This window comes from Phascolarctos cinereus, unplaced genomic scaffold (assembly GCF_003287225.1).
Source record: "Phascolarctos cinereus isolate Bilbo 61053 unplaced genomic scaffold, phaCin_HiC Scaffold_1;HRSCAF=81, whole genome shotgun sequence".
In the NCBI taxonomy this organism is placed as follows: domain Eukaryota; kingdom Metazoa; phylum Chordata; class Mammalia; order Diprotodontia; family Phascolarctidae; genus Phascolarctos; species Phascolarctos cinereus.
In genome coordinates, this window is record NW_027555514.1 from 285,022,247 (window position 1) to 285,038,458 (window position 16,212).

The 16,212-nt window shown below is 47.5% G+C and overlaps 1 protein-coding gene across 1 annotated transcript; it reads left to right on the forward strand.

Moving 5' to 3' along the window:
• Window positions 1–1,172: 1,172 nt before the first annotated feature.
• Window positions 1,173–11,849, forward strand: LOC110205848 (uncharacterized). The gene is made up of 2 exons (XM_020982738.1): window positions 1,173–1,484; window positions 9,186–11,849. The coding sequence occupies exons 1-2, from the start codon at window positions 1,272–1,274 to the stop codon at window positions 11,769–11,771; spliced, it is 2,799 nt and encodes a 932-aa protein (XP_020838397.1). The 5' UTR covers window positions 1,173–1,271; the 3' UTR covers window positions 11,772–11,849.
• Window positions 11,850–16,212: the final 4,363 nt, after the last annotated feature.

Sequence of the window (16,212 nt, forward strand, 5' to 3'; positions counted from 1 at the left end):
AAGCCTCTGAGGTACAATTTCTTGACTCTACAGAGCTGTCCAGCACCGAGCCACCTAGTGGCCACCATGCCCTAATAGCCAGGGAAGGGACCTAGCCTGGTGTTCAGAGAACAAAGGAAAACAGCAGTCCACCAGATGCATCTATTAAGTGCCCCTCGCTCCGGCTGCCTTCCAGAGGCTACCAAAGTGCCCAGAGACTCAAGGGATTGTTATCCTTGTCACAGAGCCCAGGAACGGACATCTGAGCTCCCCTGATGGTAAGTGGGCTCTCCCTTCCCTCCTCCATGGAGGGTCACATGCAGGAATTCTGCACAAAGCAGTGTTCATTGTAGTGGGAGGCGGAAGGGACTCTAGAACCTGGAAAGTCAGAGTCCGGACCTTAGAATGTGTACTATCAGAGACAGAAGCAATCTTAGAACAAAGCATGACAGCTGGGGGGCCTCAAACAGCGTATTAGGGCTGGGTGGAGCCTTCCGGGATAGAATGGCAGAGGTGGGAGGGACCTAAGACACAGGAAGATGGAATGTCAGGTGTTAATGCAGAGAGTGACCAGAGGCCCCAGGATGTTAGGACCCAATGTCAGACTTCAGAGTAGCTAAGATCAGGATGTCAGAGCTGGGAAGGCCTCAGAAGGCTTAGTGGCCATCTGGGTCAGGCCCCTCCGCTTCCTGAGAAATGATGACTTCAGGGGGCAGCTAGGTGGTGCAGTGGCCCTGAAGTCAGGAGGACCCGAGTTCAAATGTGGCCTCAGACCAAACACTTGACACTTATTAGCCGTGTGACGCTGGGCAAGTCACTTAACCCCAATTGCCTAAAAAAAAAGAAAGAAAGAAATGATGACTTGGTGGGGAGGCAGGGCACTGGGGGAAGGAGCAGCAGAGAATGGATTTGAGCCTTCATTGTTTGCTTCTGAGTTTGAGGCTCTTCTGCCACGTTTCACTGCCTCTCATGATGGGCTGGACCTCCACATGCCCACTGTGTTCTAGAGTTGCCACACTGCCCCTGGCTTCCTCAGAAGAGTTCTTTGCCCTCATTTGGAAAAAAAGTCCCCAGGCCCTCCTGACTGAGGCCACACTAGGCAGCCAGCCAGGACGTGGGCGGGGGCAGCCCCTTTGTGAGGTGGCCTCAGTAACCTGGCTTTCTATGAGGCAGTGATGCCCCCCTGTCAAGCCTGAGGACCCAGGAGCAAGCTGTTAACACCTCCTTTTTGTCCCCTTCCTCTGCCACAACATCGCCCACCTTGGCTCAGGCCTGACCCTTAAAAGTGCCAGATGGTGCTGCCGCTATTGGGCATCTGTGCACTGTTTGGACGCTTCTGGGGCAAGTCGTGGGAGCCTGTGCAAGGCCTCCTCACGGATGGCTGTGGCTGCGGAGAACCCCGCTGCTGCGGCAACCTCTTCATCCTTTGCCTATTCCTGCTCTGGCAAGTTCGGCAGAGGTTCAGGGGCCCTAAGAACCTGGCCGCCAAGAAGAAAAGCTCCGAGGTGAGGAACAGGGAGGGCTGTGAACTTGGACCAGGGGGAAAATGACTTCTTTGCTTCACTGTCCTTTATTTCTTTTGCAATCCTCAGCATCTTCTTTGATGTTGAGAATGGGTCGCCAGGCTCCACCAGAGTGCCTAAGGGCACGCAGATGGTGAAGGACCTGGCTTAGAGGGAAGCCCCTTGAGGATGAAGCTGGTCAGCAGGCACTTACTTTAGGGGGCAGGTGGGGAGAGTCCAGGCTAGGGAGCCAGGGGGCCCAGCTCCTAGCCCTGGCCCAGGGGGACCTTGGACGCCTCATTCGGTCCTCTTCAGTCTAATGAGAAGGCTCTGAGTGCCTAACTCCTGAGCTGCTATCCTGCACACAGTATGCCTACAAGTCACTTTGTTTTTCTGGGTCTCAGTTTCTCCTTCTCTAAAGTGGGCAGGAAGATGGATGAGGTGGTCTTTTTGGTCCCTCCTAGGTCTAGATTTTGGATTCTCCCTGTGTGAAGTGGAGCGAGTCACCTCGAATCTACGGCCCCATTTTCCTCACATAAAAATGAGGGATTAGTCTGGGAGGGTTCCAGAAGGCCCTCCCAAATTGGGGGAACCAGGTCCTTATCCCTCACTAGGCTTTACTTTCCTCAGCTGCAAAATAATGAGCTCGGATTTCATGGTGTCTAAAGTCCTGTGGTCTCATGAAATGTTTACTCAGCCATGTCCAGCTCTTGGCAAAGATACTGGAGTCATTTGCCATTTCCTTCTTCAGTGTCTCTCCATTTTACAGATGAGGTAAGGGATAAGTGACTTGCTTAGGGCCACACAGCTAGTAAGTGTCTGAGACTGGATTTAAACTCAGGTTTTCCTGATTCCAGGCCTGGAACTCTACTCACTGTGCTACCTAACTGCCCTTCCTTGTCTCTTTAATATTGCATTAAAGAAGATTGATGATTACTGAGTCACTGAGATCTCTGATATGGTCTGAACTCCTCTGGCTCTGATCCTCTGATCCCTGACCCCTTTAAACACGCCCTTGAGGAAGACTGGTTGATGATTTGTTTTGGTTTTGTTTTTTTTAATTAATTTATTTTGATTTATCAACAATCACTTCCATTAGCTTTTGAGTTTTACATTTTTCTCCCCCTCCTTCCCCACCTCCCTTCCCAAGATGGCAAGCAATCTGATATAGGCTATACATATACATTCCTATTAAACATATTTTCACATTGTGATGTTGTAAGGAAGAATTAGAACCAATAGGAGGAACCACCAGAAAGAGGAAACAAAACAAATCAGAAGAAAAAAAAAGAGCAAATAGCATGCTTCAATCTGCATTCAGACTCCATGGTTCTTTCTCTGGATGGGGATAGCATTTTCCATCATGAGGCCTTTGGAGATGTCTAAGATCCTTGTATTGTTGAGAAGGGCTAAGTCTATCAACATTAGTCATTGCACAATGTGGCTGTTACTGTGTACAATGTTCTCCTGGTTCTGCTCACTTCATTTAGTATCAGTCCACACAAGTCTTTCCAGGTTTTTCTGAAGTCAGCCTGTTCATCATTTCTTACAGCTCAATAGTATTCCATTACATTCACATACCACAACTTGTTCAGCCATTCCCTAACTGATGAGCATCCCCTCAATTTCCAATTCTTTGCCATCACAAAAAGAGCCGCTATAAATATTTTTTGTACATGTGGGTCCTTTTCCCATTTGTATGATCTTTTTGGGATACAGCCCTAGAAGTGCTATTGCTGGGTCAAAGAGTATGCACATTTTTATAGCCCTTTGGGCATAGTTCCAAATTGCTCTCCAAAATGGTTGGATCAGTTCACAACTCCACCAACAATGCATTAGTGTTCCAATTTTCCCACATCTTCTCCAACATTTATCATTTTTCTGTTTTGTCATGTTAGCCAATTTGATAGGTGTGATGTGGTGCCTCAGTTGTTTTGATTTGCATTTATTGATTTGCATCAATAGTGATTTAGAGCATTTTTTCATAGGTCTATAGATGGCTTTAATTTCTTCCTCTGAGAACTGCCTGTTCATATTGTTTGACCATTTATCAATTAGGGAATGACTCGTATTCTTATATATTTGACTTAATTCTTAGAAATGAGGCCCCTATCAGAGACACTGGTTGTAAAAATTCTTTCCCAATTTTCTACTTTCCTTCTAATCTTGGTTGCATTGGCTTTGTGCAAAACCTTTTCAATTCAATATAATCAAAGTTACCCATTTTGCATTTTGTAATGTTTTCTACCTCCTGTTTGGTCATGAATTCTTCTGTTCTCCAAAAATCTGACAGGTGAACTATTCCTTGCTCTCCCAGTTTGCTTAGAGTGTCAGCCTTTGTATCTAAATCGTGATGCCATTTTGACTCTATTTTGGTACATGGTGTGAGAAGCTGTTCTATGCCTAGTTTCTGCCATGCTCTTTCCCAGTTTTCCCAGCAGTTTTTGTCAAAGAGTGAGTTCTGATGGTAGATGATTTGTTACTGCTGGTTCATACTATTTGAATTATTATGCCTTGGGAATTTAGGCTTGAAAAGAAGGCTGGCAGCTGGACAGACAGAAGCTGGTTTAGTTCTCTGGAAGGAAGGCCTATGGACTCTCCAGAGAACCATGTGGGTCAAGGAACCATGGGTATAACCAGGGGAGGGGCAATCAGACCTTTGTCCAGGAGGCCAACATCAGGGAGTAGGCATCTTTTCCATGACGGTCTCACTGTCCCTTCACCAGGTGGCGCCACTTCCAAAGGCCCTGCCCCTCTCCCGAGTCCTGTTATGAGCACTTCTACCCCTCTGCCCATTCCCTCCCCCACTTTGTCTTCCAGGAGTGCGCTGGAGTTTTGAGAATCAAAGGTCTTTGGGTCCTCTAGGGCCAGGCCATCCTCTTTCCCAGTGAGAATGCAAACTACTAGACAGGCGGTACTCTGGGCCTCTGTCCACTTCCCCAGTCACTCAAACGTGCGGTCCAAGCTCCAAAGTTCTTAGTTACGCTCTGCAGGGTGGGCCTTGGAAGGTCCCTCGGCCGAGTGCTTTGTGTTTTCATGGAAGTAAGTAAGAAAGCCCATCAGGAGACCAGAGTGTTTGCAAGACAGCAGACACCTCTCGATGTTGCTCTGGCGATGGATCCAGAAACACCCGAACTTCACTCCCTGGGGAAAAGCTTTGGCTGGGATCAGTGCCAGAGGGAGATATTAAGTGAGGAATTCTCAAGGCAGAACCTGCACGACCCAGAGCTTTGTCCTAGGCCATGGGTTACAAGTAAAGTAGACACACAGACAGGAGCTGGCCATTAGTAGTAATGCAGACACCAGGGGGTGTGGGAGAGAGAGATCACCATTGGCTAGAGGTGGGGAACCTGCAGCCCCTCTAGGTCCTCAAGTGCACCCCTTTGACTGAATCCAAACTTCACAGAACAAATCCCCTTCATACAAGGATAGCATTTTTCATTATATATCCTCCATGATTGTCTTGAATAATTGTATTGCTGAGAATAGCTAAGTTGTTCACAGTTGATCATTATGCCATATTGCTGTTACTGTTACGGTGTTCTGGTTTTGCTCATTTCACTTTGCATCACTTCATGTAAGTCTTTCCAGGTTTTTCTGAGAGCATCCTCCTCATCATTTCTTTCTTTCTTTCTTTCTTTCTTTCTTTCTTTCTTTCTTTCTTTCTTTCTTTCTTTCTTTCTTTCTTTCTTTCTTTCTTTCTTTCTTTCTTTCTCTCTCTCTCTCTCTCTCTCTCTCTCTCTCTCTCTTTCTTTCTTTCTTTCTTTCTTTCTTTCTTTCTTTCTTTCTTTTTTTTTAGCATTTTATTTTTATTTCCCCCCAGCTAAATGTAAAAACAATTTTAACATTCATTTTTAAAACTCTGAGTTTCAAATTCTCTCCCTTCCTCCCTCCCCACCCCTGTTACTGAGAAGGCAAGCAGTTTGATAGAGGTTATACATGTGTAGTCATGGAAAAACATACCTATGACATTCATGTTGTGAAAGAAAACAGACCAAAAAACCTCAAGAAAAATAAAGAAAAAAATTATGCTTCATCTGTATTTAGACACCATCAGTGCTTTCTCTGGGAATGAACAGCATTTTTCCATCATGAGTCCTTCAGAGTTGTCTCAGATCATTGTATTGCTGAGAATAGCTAAGTCATTCACAGCTGATCATTTTACAATGTTGCTGTTATTTTGTACATAGTACATGTCACTTTGCATCGGTCCATGCAAGTCTTTCCAGGATTTTCTGAGAGCATCTTGATGATTATTTCTTACAGTACAATAGTATTCCATCATAATCACATACCACAACTTGTTCAGCTATTCCCCAATTGATGGACATCCTCTCAATTTCCAATTCTTGGCCCCCAGAAATGAACTGCTAGAAATATTTTTTATACATATAGGTCCTTTTCCTTTTTGTTTTTTATCTCTTTTGGGATACAGACCCAGTAGTGACACTGCTAGGTCAAAGGGTATGCATAGTTTTATAGCCCTTTGGGCATAGTTCCAAATTGCTCTACAGAATGGTTAAATCAGTTCACAACTCCATCAACAATGAATTAGTGTCCCAATTTTCCCACATCCCTCTCCAACATTTGTCATTTTTCTTTTCTGTCAAATTAGCCAATCTATCTGATAGGTGTGGGTGGTACCTTAGAGTTGTTTTAATTTGCATTTCTCTAATCAATAGTGATTTAGAGTGATTTTTTTTCCATATGATTATAGATAACTTTGATTTCTTCATCTGAAAACTACTCATTCTTTGACCATTTATCAACTGGGGAAAGACTTCTATTCTCATAAATTTGACTCAATTCTCTATATATTTGAGAAATAAGGCCTTTATCAGAGAAACTTGCTATAGACATTTTTTCAGTTATGATTAATAACTGTGTATTTCCTTGCATCCAATTCCCCCCCCTTATCCTTTTCTGTCTCTTCTTCCTCCCTGTCCATCCTCAAAGGTATTTTGCTTCTAACTAATGCCTTCCCCAATTTACTCTCCCTTCTATCAGCCCCCTCCCCTTTCTCTTGTCCCCTTCCTCTCTGACTTTCCTGTAGGATAAGATAGATTTCTGTGCCCAGCTGAGTGTGTCTGTTATTTATTCCCCTCTTGGAACCATGTCTGATGAGAGTAAGATTCAAGCACTCTCCTATCTTCCCCTCCACTGTACAAGCTCTTTTGCTCCTCTTCTTATGCGAGATAATTTTCCATTCTACTTCTCCCTTCCCCATTCTCCCAGGGCATTCGTCTTTCTCACCCCTTATTTTTTTAGATATCATCCCATAATTTTCAACTTATGCCCATGCCCTCTGTCTATGTATGCTCTTCCTCTCTAATCATAATAAAGTTCTTAGGACTTAAAAGTATCATCTTCCCGTGTTGGAATGTAAATAGTTTAACCTTATTGAATCCCTTATGAGTTCTCTTTCCTCTTTTATACCTTTTTATACTTCTCTTCAGTCTTGTATTTGAAAATCAGAGTTTCTCTTCAGCTCTGGTCTTTTCATCGGGAATGCTTGAAAGTCCTCTATTTCATTGACTATCCATTCCCCCCCCTTCCCCTCTCCCAAAGGATTATATTCATTTTGGCTGGTAGGTGATTCTTGGTTGTAATCCCAGTTCTTTTGCTCTCTAGAATATCATATTCCAAGCCCTCTGATTCTCAACGTAGAAATTGCTAAATCTTGTGTTGTTCTGACTGTGGCTCTCTGATACTTGAATTATTTCTTCTGGCTACCTGCAATATCTTCTCCTTGACCTGGGAGCTCTGGAATTTGGCTACAATATTCCTAGGAGTTTTCACTTTGGGATCTATTTTAGGAGGTGATGGGTGGATTCTTTCTGTTTCTATTTTACTCTGGTTCTAAAATACTAGGGCAGTTTTCCGTGATAACTTCTTGAAAGATGATGTTTACCTCTCTCTGTCTTTTTTTGGTTTGTTTATCATGGCTTTCAGGTAGTCCAATAATTCTTAAATTATCTCTACTGCATTCGTTTTCCAGGTTAGTTCTTTTTCCAATGAGATTCTCTTTTTTCAATCTTTAGATTTTGTTTGATTGTTTCTTCATGTCTCATGGAGTCATTAGCTTCCACTTGCTCAATTCTAATTTTTAAGGAATTATTTTCTTCAGTGAGCTTTTGTACTTCCTTTTCCATTTGGCCAATTCTATTTTTTTTAAGGCAGTTGGGGTTAAGTGACTTGCCCAGGGTCACACAGCTAATAAATGTCAAGTGTTTGGTCTGAGGCCAGATTTGAACTCAGGTCCTCCTGACTTCAGGGCCAGTGCTCTATCCACTGCACCACCTGGCCTGCCCCTTTAAGACATTATTTTAAAGTTATTTGGAGGGGAATTTGGGAGAGCTCAGGTAAGTCCCTGCCTTTTCTCCTCCATATAGGCTCTATCCTGTTCCCTCCTCATTACCTGTAACCTGGATTACTGTAACAACTTCTCAACTGGCCTCCCTGGGCTCTTCCCAGTCCACCCTCAGCTGCCCTAGTGATTTTCCTAAAGCAAAGATCTGACCGCGTCACTGCCCTACTCAATAAATTCTAGTGGCTTCCTATGACCTCTAGGTTCAATTGATCAACAGCCGTTTATTAAGTGACTTCTATATGATGCTACTGTTCTAGGCAGCGGAGATCAAACACTGACTCCTCTGCTTGGCATTTAAAACCCCTCCTAACCTAGAACCAGTCTGTGTCTCTGGGCCTACGGCACTTTACCCCACTTTGAGCATTCCACACCTTTGCCCTGCTGGCTTTCTGTTGGGCATTCCTTTTCCCAGCAAGGCATCTTTGCGCAGTCTTGTCCTCCATGCCTGAAATGCCCCTCCCTTATCAGCTCCATCTCTTAGAACCCTGAGCTTCCTTCAAAGCTCAGTTCAGGCATCACCTTCTCCCTGAGGCCTTTCCCACTCTCTGCAGCTGCTAATATGTCATTCACCAAATGGCTTCCCATTGGCATTGTATATACTTCTATGTGTCCGTGTCTCCCACTACAGAAGGTAGTAAGTTCCTGGAGGGCAGGGACTATTTTTGTCCTTGGTCCTCAGAGCCTAGCACAGGGCCTGCCTGGCACATAGAAAGTCCTTACTTAAAGCTTGTTGATGGATTCTTTCCTGCCCCAACCATGCCACCGAGTCCAAAGACAGGGAGAACCCACTAGAAGTCGGGTGTGGGAAGTGGAAGGGGCTAGAACATGAAAATAATGGAGACTTGGTGTGTGCTACTGGAGGATTTCCTCATCTGGAAAATGGAGATTATATTTATCTGCACCACAGGGTTGCTGTGAGGAAAGTGCTTTCCAAACTATGGAAATGCGAACTCTCATAGACTAGAACAGACAAAGAGCGGGGAAGCTCTGTAGTCAAGGCAGGCAGTAATAAGACCCAGAGGAGGATTGTGGAAACAGAGGAGAGCTGACTGACATGCATCATTGCAGAGATAAATCAGAGAGATGGTAGGATCTAGAGCTAGCAAAGTCTTCAGGGATCATTTTAGCTAACTCCATCATTTTATAGTTCAGGAAACAGGCTCAAAGCAGGGGAGAGGATGCTCCAGGGTCACAAAGCCAGCACTCAGACCCTGACCCTCGGGCTGCCAGAGGGCTACACCGGATATTAGGTTCTGTGGGAGGTGAGGGTGGGGGCAAGAGGCCATGACAAGCCCATCCTCCATCCTGATGTTGTCTGCTTCTGTACTCCACAGCTGTCAATGCTGAAGGCAGTGCCTCCCTGGCATCACTTAGCCATCCCTGTGCCATCTCCTGGGCTCTCCATCTGCCCCTGCACCCAAAAGCGCCTGGAAATCCATGTCCAGAAGTTAGTCCACCGGCAAAAGTGGGGACCACCCCAGAAGCTCCGGGAATCCTGGGCCCAGTACCTGCTCTCCCAGCTGTCAGGACACACAGGCCTTGAGAAATTGGGTGAGCCTGGTGTCTGCTCCCCACTCTTCCCAAGCTCCTGTAGGTGTCTGGAGGAGTACCATAAGGAACTATACGTCCTGGGGGGCTGGCAGTTTGCTCGAGGGTTCTATGATATCCAGGCTCATCTTCTCTGCAAGGTACCCCTGCCCCAAGTCCTGGAGGGGCCGGGCTGGATGGAGCAGGCCCGGGAGACAACATCCATCATCCTGCCAGCACCTATCCCCATCTCAAAGGAAATCCCCCTTCCTGATTCCCCACCTGCTCCAGAGGGGACACCTTGCCACTCTCTCCTGCCCATTGAAAGGCCATGCACGCCTGTGGATCAGCTCGTGGAAGTACCTGAAGCACAGGAACTAGAACTAGAGAGAGAAGACCAGCGGCTGGCCAGGGATGAAGGCACCCCGTCCATCCAGGCCTTGGGAGTGGGGGAGGGGCTGGTTGTAGGTGAAGATATATTAGAGGCAGGTTCTCAAACCAATAGCTCAGGAAGGGAGAGTCTCACCTACAAAGATACCAGCTTCCCATGGAGCCTGGCTTTGGAAGATGTTGACTCAGAAGTCTCAGAACAGGAACTGGAGGCTGCTGAGAAGTCCCCTGATACCACTCCTCGGATACTGCCACTGGTCCAAATGTGGGAGGGTCTCCAGGCCCCTGCAAGGGAGGAAAGTCTTCAAGACTCCCATAAGGACTTCTCTGGAAGGGGGCACAGGGTGGGAGGTGGCATCAGTCTCATGCCAGGTCAGCATCAGCACCAGTGTGGCCAAGCTGGGGGCACTGCCCTGGAGCTCAGCCACCATGACATACCTTCCCCGGGGTGGAGTGAAGAAAGCTGGGCTCTGAATCCTCTCCCCCTTTTCACTACACCCGCAGATGATAGTAACCATCCCCCAACACCCTCAGATACTTATTTCAAAGAGGTTACATCTACTCATGCAGTGCCCCCGAAGCGGTCAACCCTAAAGAAGAGCTCCCGGCTCCTTCTGGAACCCCTCATGCGGCGCAAGATCACCCACCTGAAGTGGGGTCTCCCCCGAAGGATCCAGGAGTCTGAGTGGTTGTTTCAGCTGATGGGGCACTCTTCACCTTCTAATGCTGGCATGCAGTACTCCAGCCCAGAAGAAGAGACCATTAAGGGAGAGTCAAAGATGCAAGAAGGTGAGCCTATCCTGGGAGAGACGGTGACCCAAAGCAGCTGCCAGGACCCGAGCTTTCCCAAGGCTGCTAGCAGCGCCCCTGACCCTGGGCTACAGCTGTTTTTCCAATTCAAGGAGAGACTCAAGTGCCAAGAGAAGGAAGCCCAGAAGCTGCCCATGTCACCCAGAAAGAAGAAAGGGAAAAATGACCCAGACTGTCCAGATGTGAGGGGCCTCTCCATCAGCCTTGATGGAGCTAAGGGGCCCAAACAGTCGCCAAATCTCTGGGAACCACAAGATCCCTGCGATGAGGCTCTGTCTCAGGCCGTGCTGCCATTCATCACAGACTGTCCCCGGGGAGGTGCCACCAGGGAGCAGACAGGATCCAGCCCCAAAGATTCCCTGTCCACCGGGGCCTGCGAGTGCAGGGGCAGTCAGGAGACTGCAGAGGAGACATCTCCTGGAAGCTGGGGGAGCGGCTCAGAGCCGAGGTCGGGCCCTTCTAACGCGGCCCAGGGAGTCTTTGAGAAGCTAGGGAGCCCCAGTCCTAGAGCCAGCATGAAGGCTTGGCTAAATGATCCCTGCAAAAAGGAGATGAACCCGAAGGTCTCCCAAGACAGCCAGGCTCTGCCCTGGGCAATGGTGTGTCACTGGTCGATGCCTTCCACCTCTCAATCGCAGAACATGAGCGATTCTGGTGGGGACACCCCTCAGGGCCACAGATCAGAAGTCCACCTCTTGCCAGCAGAACAGAGAAAAAAGATTTTTTGGTCTCCAGGAGGCAGGACACCCGAGTCAGGGGCCTCCTCTTATCCCTCAGGCAGGACCAAAGGACCTTTTCGGACTGTAGCCATGAGACTAGGCACGGCCTTCATGAACAAGATGCCCTGGTCCCCAAGGCATGCCAGCTCAGCAACCTCAGTTTCCAACCACGGCCAACACCAAGAGGATCCTGACTTCCTAAGTGGGTCTGGGAGCTCAGGAATACCCCAGGCTGGGCTCCCTGGGAGATCCTGGGACAGAGAAGAGGGGGAAGGGTCTGACCCCCGAGGCTTCACCAGGGACTGTACTTCCCTGCACTTGGAAAGGGACTCTTCACCCCCAGATCAATCCTTCTGTGATGATGGGCCGGGAGAATCATCAGCACAAAGCCTTCCGAGGGAGCAAGTAGCTGCCAAACCCAGCTGGGTGAAGCGACTGAGGGGTCTTCTAATCCGGCTCAACTTCAACAAATAGGCCCTAGATTCAGATCTCATGCTAGAGAACACCTGGTGTTCCCTGCTCTTGACAAAGCCTCTAGTAAAAGGTGCTTTTTCAGGCTTTCCTGACTTGCGTGTTTTTCCTCCATTGATCCTTTGGGGTTCAGAGACTCAGAACCAGAAGGGTCCTCAGAGGTCATCTGGGCCAAGGCCCTCATTTTACGGATAGATAAACTGAGACCCACTCCCCTTCTCTGAGAAGTCAAGCAACAGACTTGACATCACAAAAAGGGTACAGAACTAGGCTTTGAATCTAGGTCTCCCGATTCCAAACCCAGTACTGCTGCTCTGCTGAGACCCTCTGCTGTAGAGAAATCCGTACTTAACTGTCAGAAGAAGTAGGTTGGGAGAGAAGATTGAAAAGCTGGTGTTTGGAGGAGGGTGGGACCCAGAGCTGGAAGAAGAAAATGAGTAGGGAGCTGGTGGGAGGTGGGGGGCTGAACCGTCTGAAGATACGAGGTAAAAGAGTCCATGCTTGGGTGGAGGCCGAGAAGCTACAGGGAGAGAGACGTCAGCTCAATGCCAGGGATGATTCTGAATCAGTGCTGTCCAATAGGGGATGGGAAGTACCTTGGACTTGTGGCCATGGCATTCCTGCAAAGGCCTCCTTCTGGCCCTCTGAATTGTACTCAAACCACAACAGTGAGAGGGGGCATACAGATTTATAAATGCCTCACAGAATTGAGTGGCACCTGGTCCAAGGCTCCCTAAACATGGAAAAGCTCCTTGCTCCAAAATCACAGGATGCCATCAGTCATTAGCACAGGAGTTCTTTTTTTAAAATTTTTTCCCCCCTTAGGCAAGTAGAGTTAAGTGACTTGCCCAGGGTCACACAGCTAGTAAGTGTCAAGTGTTTGGTCTGAGGCCAGATTTGAACTCAGGTCCCCCTAACTTCAGGGCCAGTGTTCTATTCACTGCGCCACCTAGCTGCCCCAGCGCAGGAGTTCTTAACCTGGGGACCACAAGCTTGTTTTTCAAAAATACTTGGTAATTATTTTCATATGATGGTTTCCTTTCTAATCTGATGTAAAATTTTATTTTATTAACTTAAAAGAAGAATCTGAGGCACTTCTGGGAGCCAAGGTGACGGAGTAAAAAGGTAGTCACTCTCACTCTCCCCTATCAACCTCTGAAAACCCAGAAAATATCACCCCAGAAGAAAACCCTGGAACACCTGAACTAGAAGAAAGACAAGGAGCAGTAGTGCAGCAGCCCAGCAAATGGGCCTCCCAGTGCCTCAGCAAAAATAAGGGAGGCAGAACTACAAGGGACCCCAGGCTGATAAGTACCCTGTGGCATTCATCTGAAAGGAGCTGAAGATCGCAACCTAGAGTCTTTCTAAAGCCCCGACCTTGCTGGTTCCAGCCCAACACCAGGTAAGCTGTCTGGGCCCTGCAGCCTCCAATTGTCAACCAGGAAGAAATCCTGAAGCCCAGGTGGTAGAGCAGGCAAACACCGGCACCTGGACCTCCGAGTGCCTCGGTAAGGGCAGGAGAACCGGTGGAGGCCAGCTCAGAAAACCAGCAGGTGCCTCGGCACTCTACCACAGGGGAATCTCCCAGTGCATTAGCAGAGAGGAGGGAGGCAGCACAGCAAGGGGCCCCAGGCAGATGAACACCCTGCACCACCCACCTAGAAGGATCTGAGGAAGGCTGAAGGAGGGGGAGAGCAGGTAATCTAGAGTTGCCTGAAAGTTCCAGCCTCGCTGACTCCAGCCCAGCACGAGGTGGGCTGCTAGAACCCTACAGCTTCTAATTACCAACATAGGAGACCCCAGACACACAGAGCCAGTGACCAGGACCTTGGCTCCCAATGCAGGGAGCTTGGGTCGGTGCTCTCTGTTCCCCAGCAGGAGAGCTCAGTCTCTTTAAAGGCCAGGGAATAAGAAACACCGTAAGTGGAAAGAAACATACCGTGGATTCATATTGTGAGAGGAGGGAAAATCAAGACAGAGATTCTGAAGGGGACAACACTGTCAGCAAAGCCACATGTGCAACGTCAAAAGGAAATATGAACCGGCCTGAAGCCCGAAGGGCCTTCTTGGAAGAGCTCAAGAAGGATTTGGGGGGTTGGATGAGAGAGGAAGAAGAGTCCTTAGAGGACACAACTGGCCAAGTGGAAAGGAAGTGTACTGAGGAAAACAGGTCCCTGAAAAACACCGTTGGCCAACTGAAGAAGGAAGTACAAGAACTAGCGGAGGAAAACGATCTGTTGAAAACTGGAATTGGAAACGTGGAAACTGATGACTGTATGAGAGAGCAAGAATCAGTCAGGCAGAGGTAAAAAAGTGAAACAACGGACGAAAGCGTAGAATACGTCATCGGTGGGATAACCGACCTGGAGGGTCGATTCGGGAGAGATGATATGAAAACTATCGGGCTGCCTGGAAGTTGTGATGAGGAGAAGAGCCTGGAGAGTGTCTCTCAGGAAATCGGGAAGGAGGGCTGCCCTGGAGTCCTAGAACCAGAGAGTGGAATGGCCATAGAAAGAATACACCGCTCACCACCTGAAAGAGGTCCCCAATTGAAGATGCCAAGGAATATAATAGCAAAGTTCCAAAATTACCAGATGAAAGAGAAGGTGCTGCAGCAGCCAGAAAGAAATAGTTTAAATATCATGGAACCACAGTAAGCATTACACAGGACCTTGCAGCTTCTACATTAAAAGACCGCTTGGAACATGGTATTCTGTAAGGCAAAGGAGCTTGGATTGCAGCCAAAGATCAACTACCCAGCAAGGGAGGAGATGGATATTCAATGAAATAGGGGACTTTCCAAACCTTCCTGATAAAAAGACCAGATCTCAAAAGTATGAATCTGAGGGATTCATACTTCAAAAAAAAGAAAGAAAGAAAGAAAGAAAGTTAAGAGGCCTCTAGGTGGCACTGCAGATAAAGCCTAGGGGCTGGAGTCATTAAGACTCCATTCAAATCCTGCCTCTGATACTTACTACCTGTGTGGCCCTGGACAAGTCACTTCACCTCTGCTTGCCTCAGTTTCCCCAAATAGAGGCTCCCAGAGTTGTTGAGATAATGTATGTAAAGTACTTGACAAACCTTAAAGGGCTAGATAAATGCTAGCTGGTTAGAGGAATGAAGGTGCTGACTTAGAACCAGAAGAGTTTCGGTTCAACCTTTGGCTCTGACACTCAGTGGCTGTTTCACAGGAGGCAAGTCTCTTCTAACCTGTAAAATGGGGCTGTTCATGCTGACACTCCCAGAGTGATTGTGAGGAGGAAGCTGTAAAAGTTCCTATTTCTGTAACACTCAAAAGTGAACACGACACTTTCTCCACAGCAAACTATTAGTGGTGGTTTGGTGATTAGCCATATAGTAATGGGAAGGGAGATGGCCTCCAAGTCAGGAAGTCCCGCGTTCAAGTTCTGAGCAGGTATTTAATGTCTCCGTGCCCAGGGCAGCTGGGCAGAAAGGACAGAGGAAACACGTCACCTGCATTGGCTTGGGCCATTCTAGTCCATCGGGGACGCTGACTTGGAGTCAGATCTGGCCTCTGACACTTACTGGCTGTGTGACCCTGAGCAAGCCATGTAATCCTATTTGCCTCCATTTTCTCATCTGTAAAGGGGCAAAACACTCCCCTATTTCTGGGTCACGGAGAGCTGGGCGGGACGGAACAATATAATCCTTTGGCTTTTTAAGCCCTTCACAACCTGCCCTGACCCCTTCCTACCTTAGTCTTAGACTTTTCTCCCCTCCACACAGTCTATGTTCCAACAAAACTGTCTTTTTGGCTGTTGCTAGCACACGTGTGTTTTATCTCCTGACTCTAGCTCTTTTCTCTGGTTTTCCTTCCTCTCTCTAACTCCTGGCTTTCTTCCAGAATCAGCTCCAATCCAAATGTTTTTTTTTTTAGGCAATTGGGGTTAAGTGACGTGCCCAGGGTCACACAGCTAGTAAGTGTCAAGTGTTGGTCTGAGGCCGCATTTGAACTCAGGTTCTCCTGACTTCAGGGCCGGTGCTCTATCCACTGTGCCACCTAGCTGCCCCTCCAAATCCCACTTTCTGCATGAGGCTTTCCCTAGCCTTTCCTGCTCCCACCCCCACTGTTAGTGGGGTCCCTCTGAGATTACTTTCCATTCCATTGTAGATGTACCTAGTTTTTTTTTTCCCCTTCTTTTGCCTGTTTTCTCCCCCATTAGAATTTGAACAGGGACTTTTTTTTTTGTCTCTCTTTGTATCTCCAGCACTTAGCACAGTGCCTGGCACAGAGTAAACATTTAAATTTAACAAATGTTGACTGGCTGACATAATTCCTGTCACTTTCCAGACTAAAATGCTAACCCCCCCATTAGAATATAAACACCCTCAGTATCAAATTGTGTGGGACAAGTGGAAGTTTCTCATGTGAAATGGAAGCTACGCCCCCAAATTTAGTTAAGGCTTTAGCATTAGCTGGGCC

Bases quoted from the DNA above. Each gene is read 5' to 3' on its own strand.
- LOC110205848 (XM_020982738.1), top strand. From the start codon at position 1,272: ATGGTGCTGCCGCTATTGGGCATCTGTGCACTGTTTGGACGCTTCTGG. The intron at 1,485-9,185 runs GTGAGGAACAGG...TGTACTCCACAG, and splicing joins CCAAGAAGAAAAGCTCCGAG to CTGTCAATGCTGAAGGCAGT.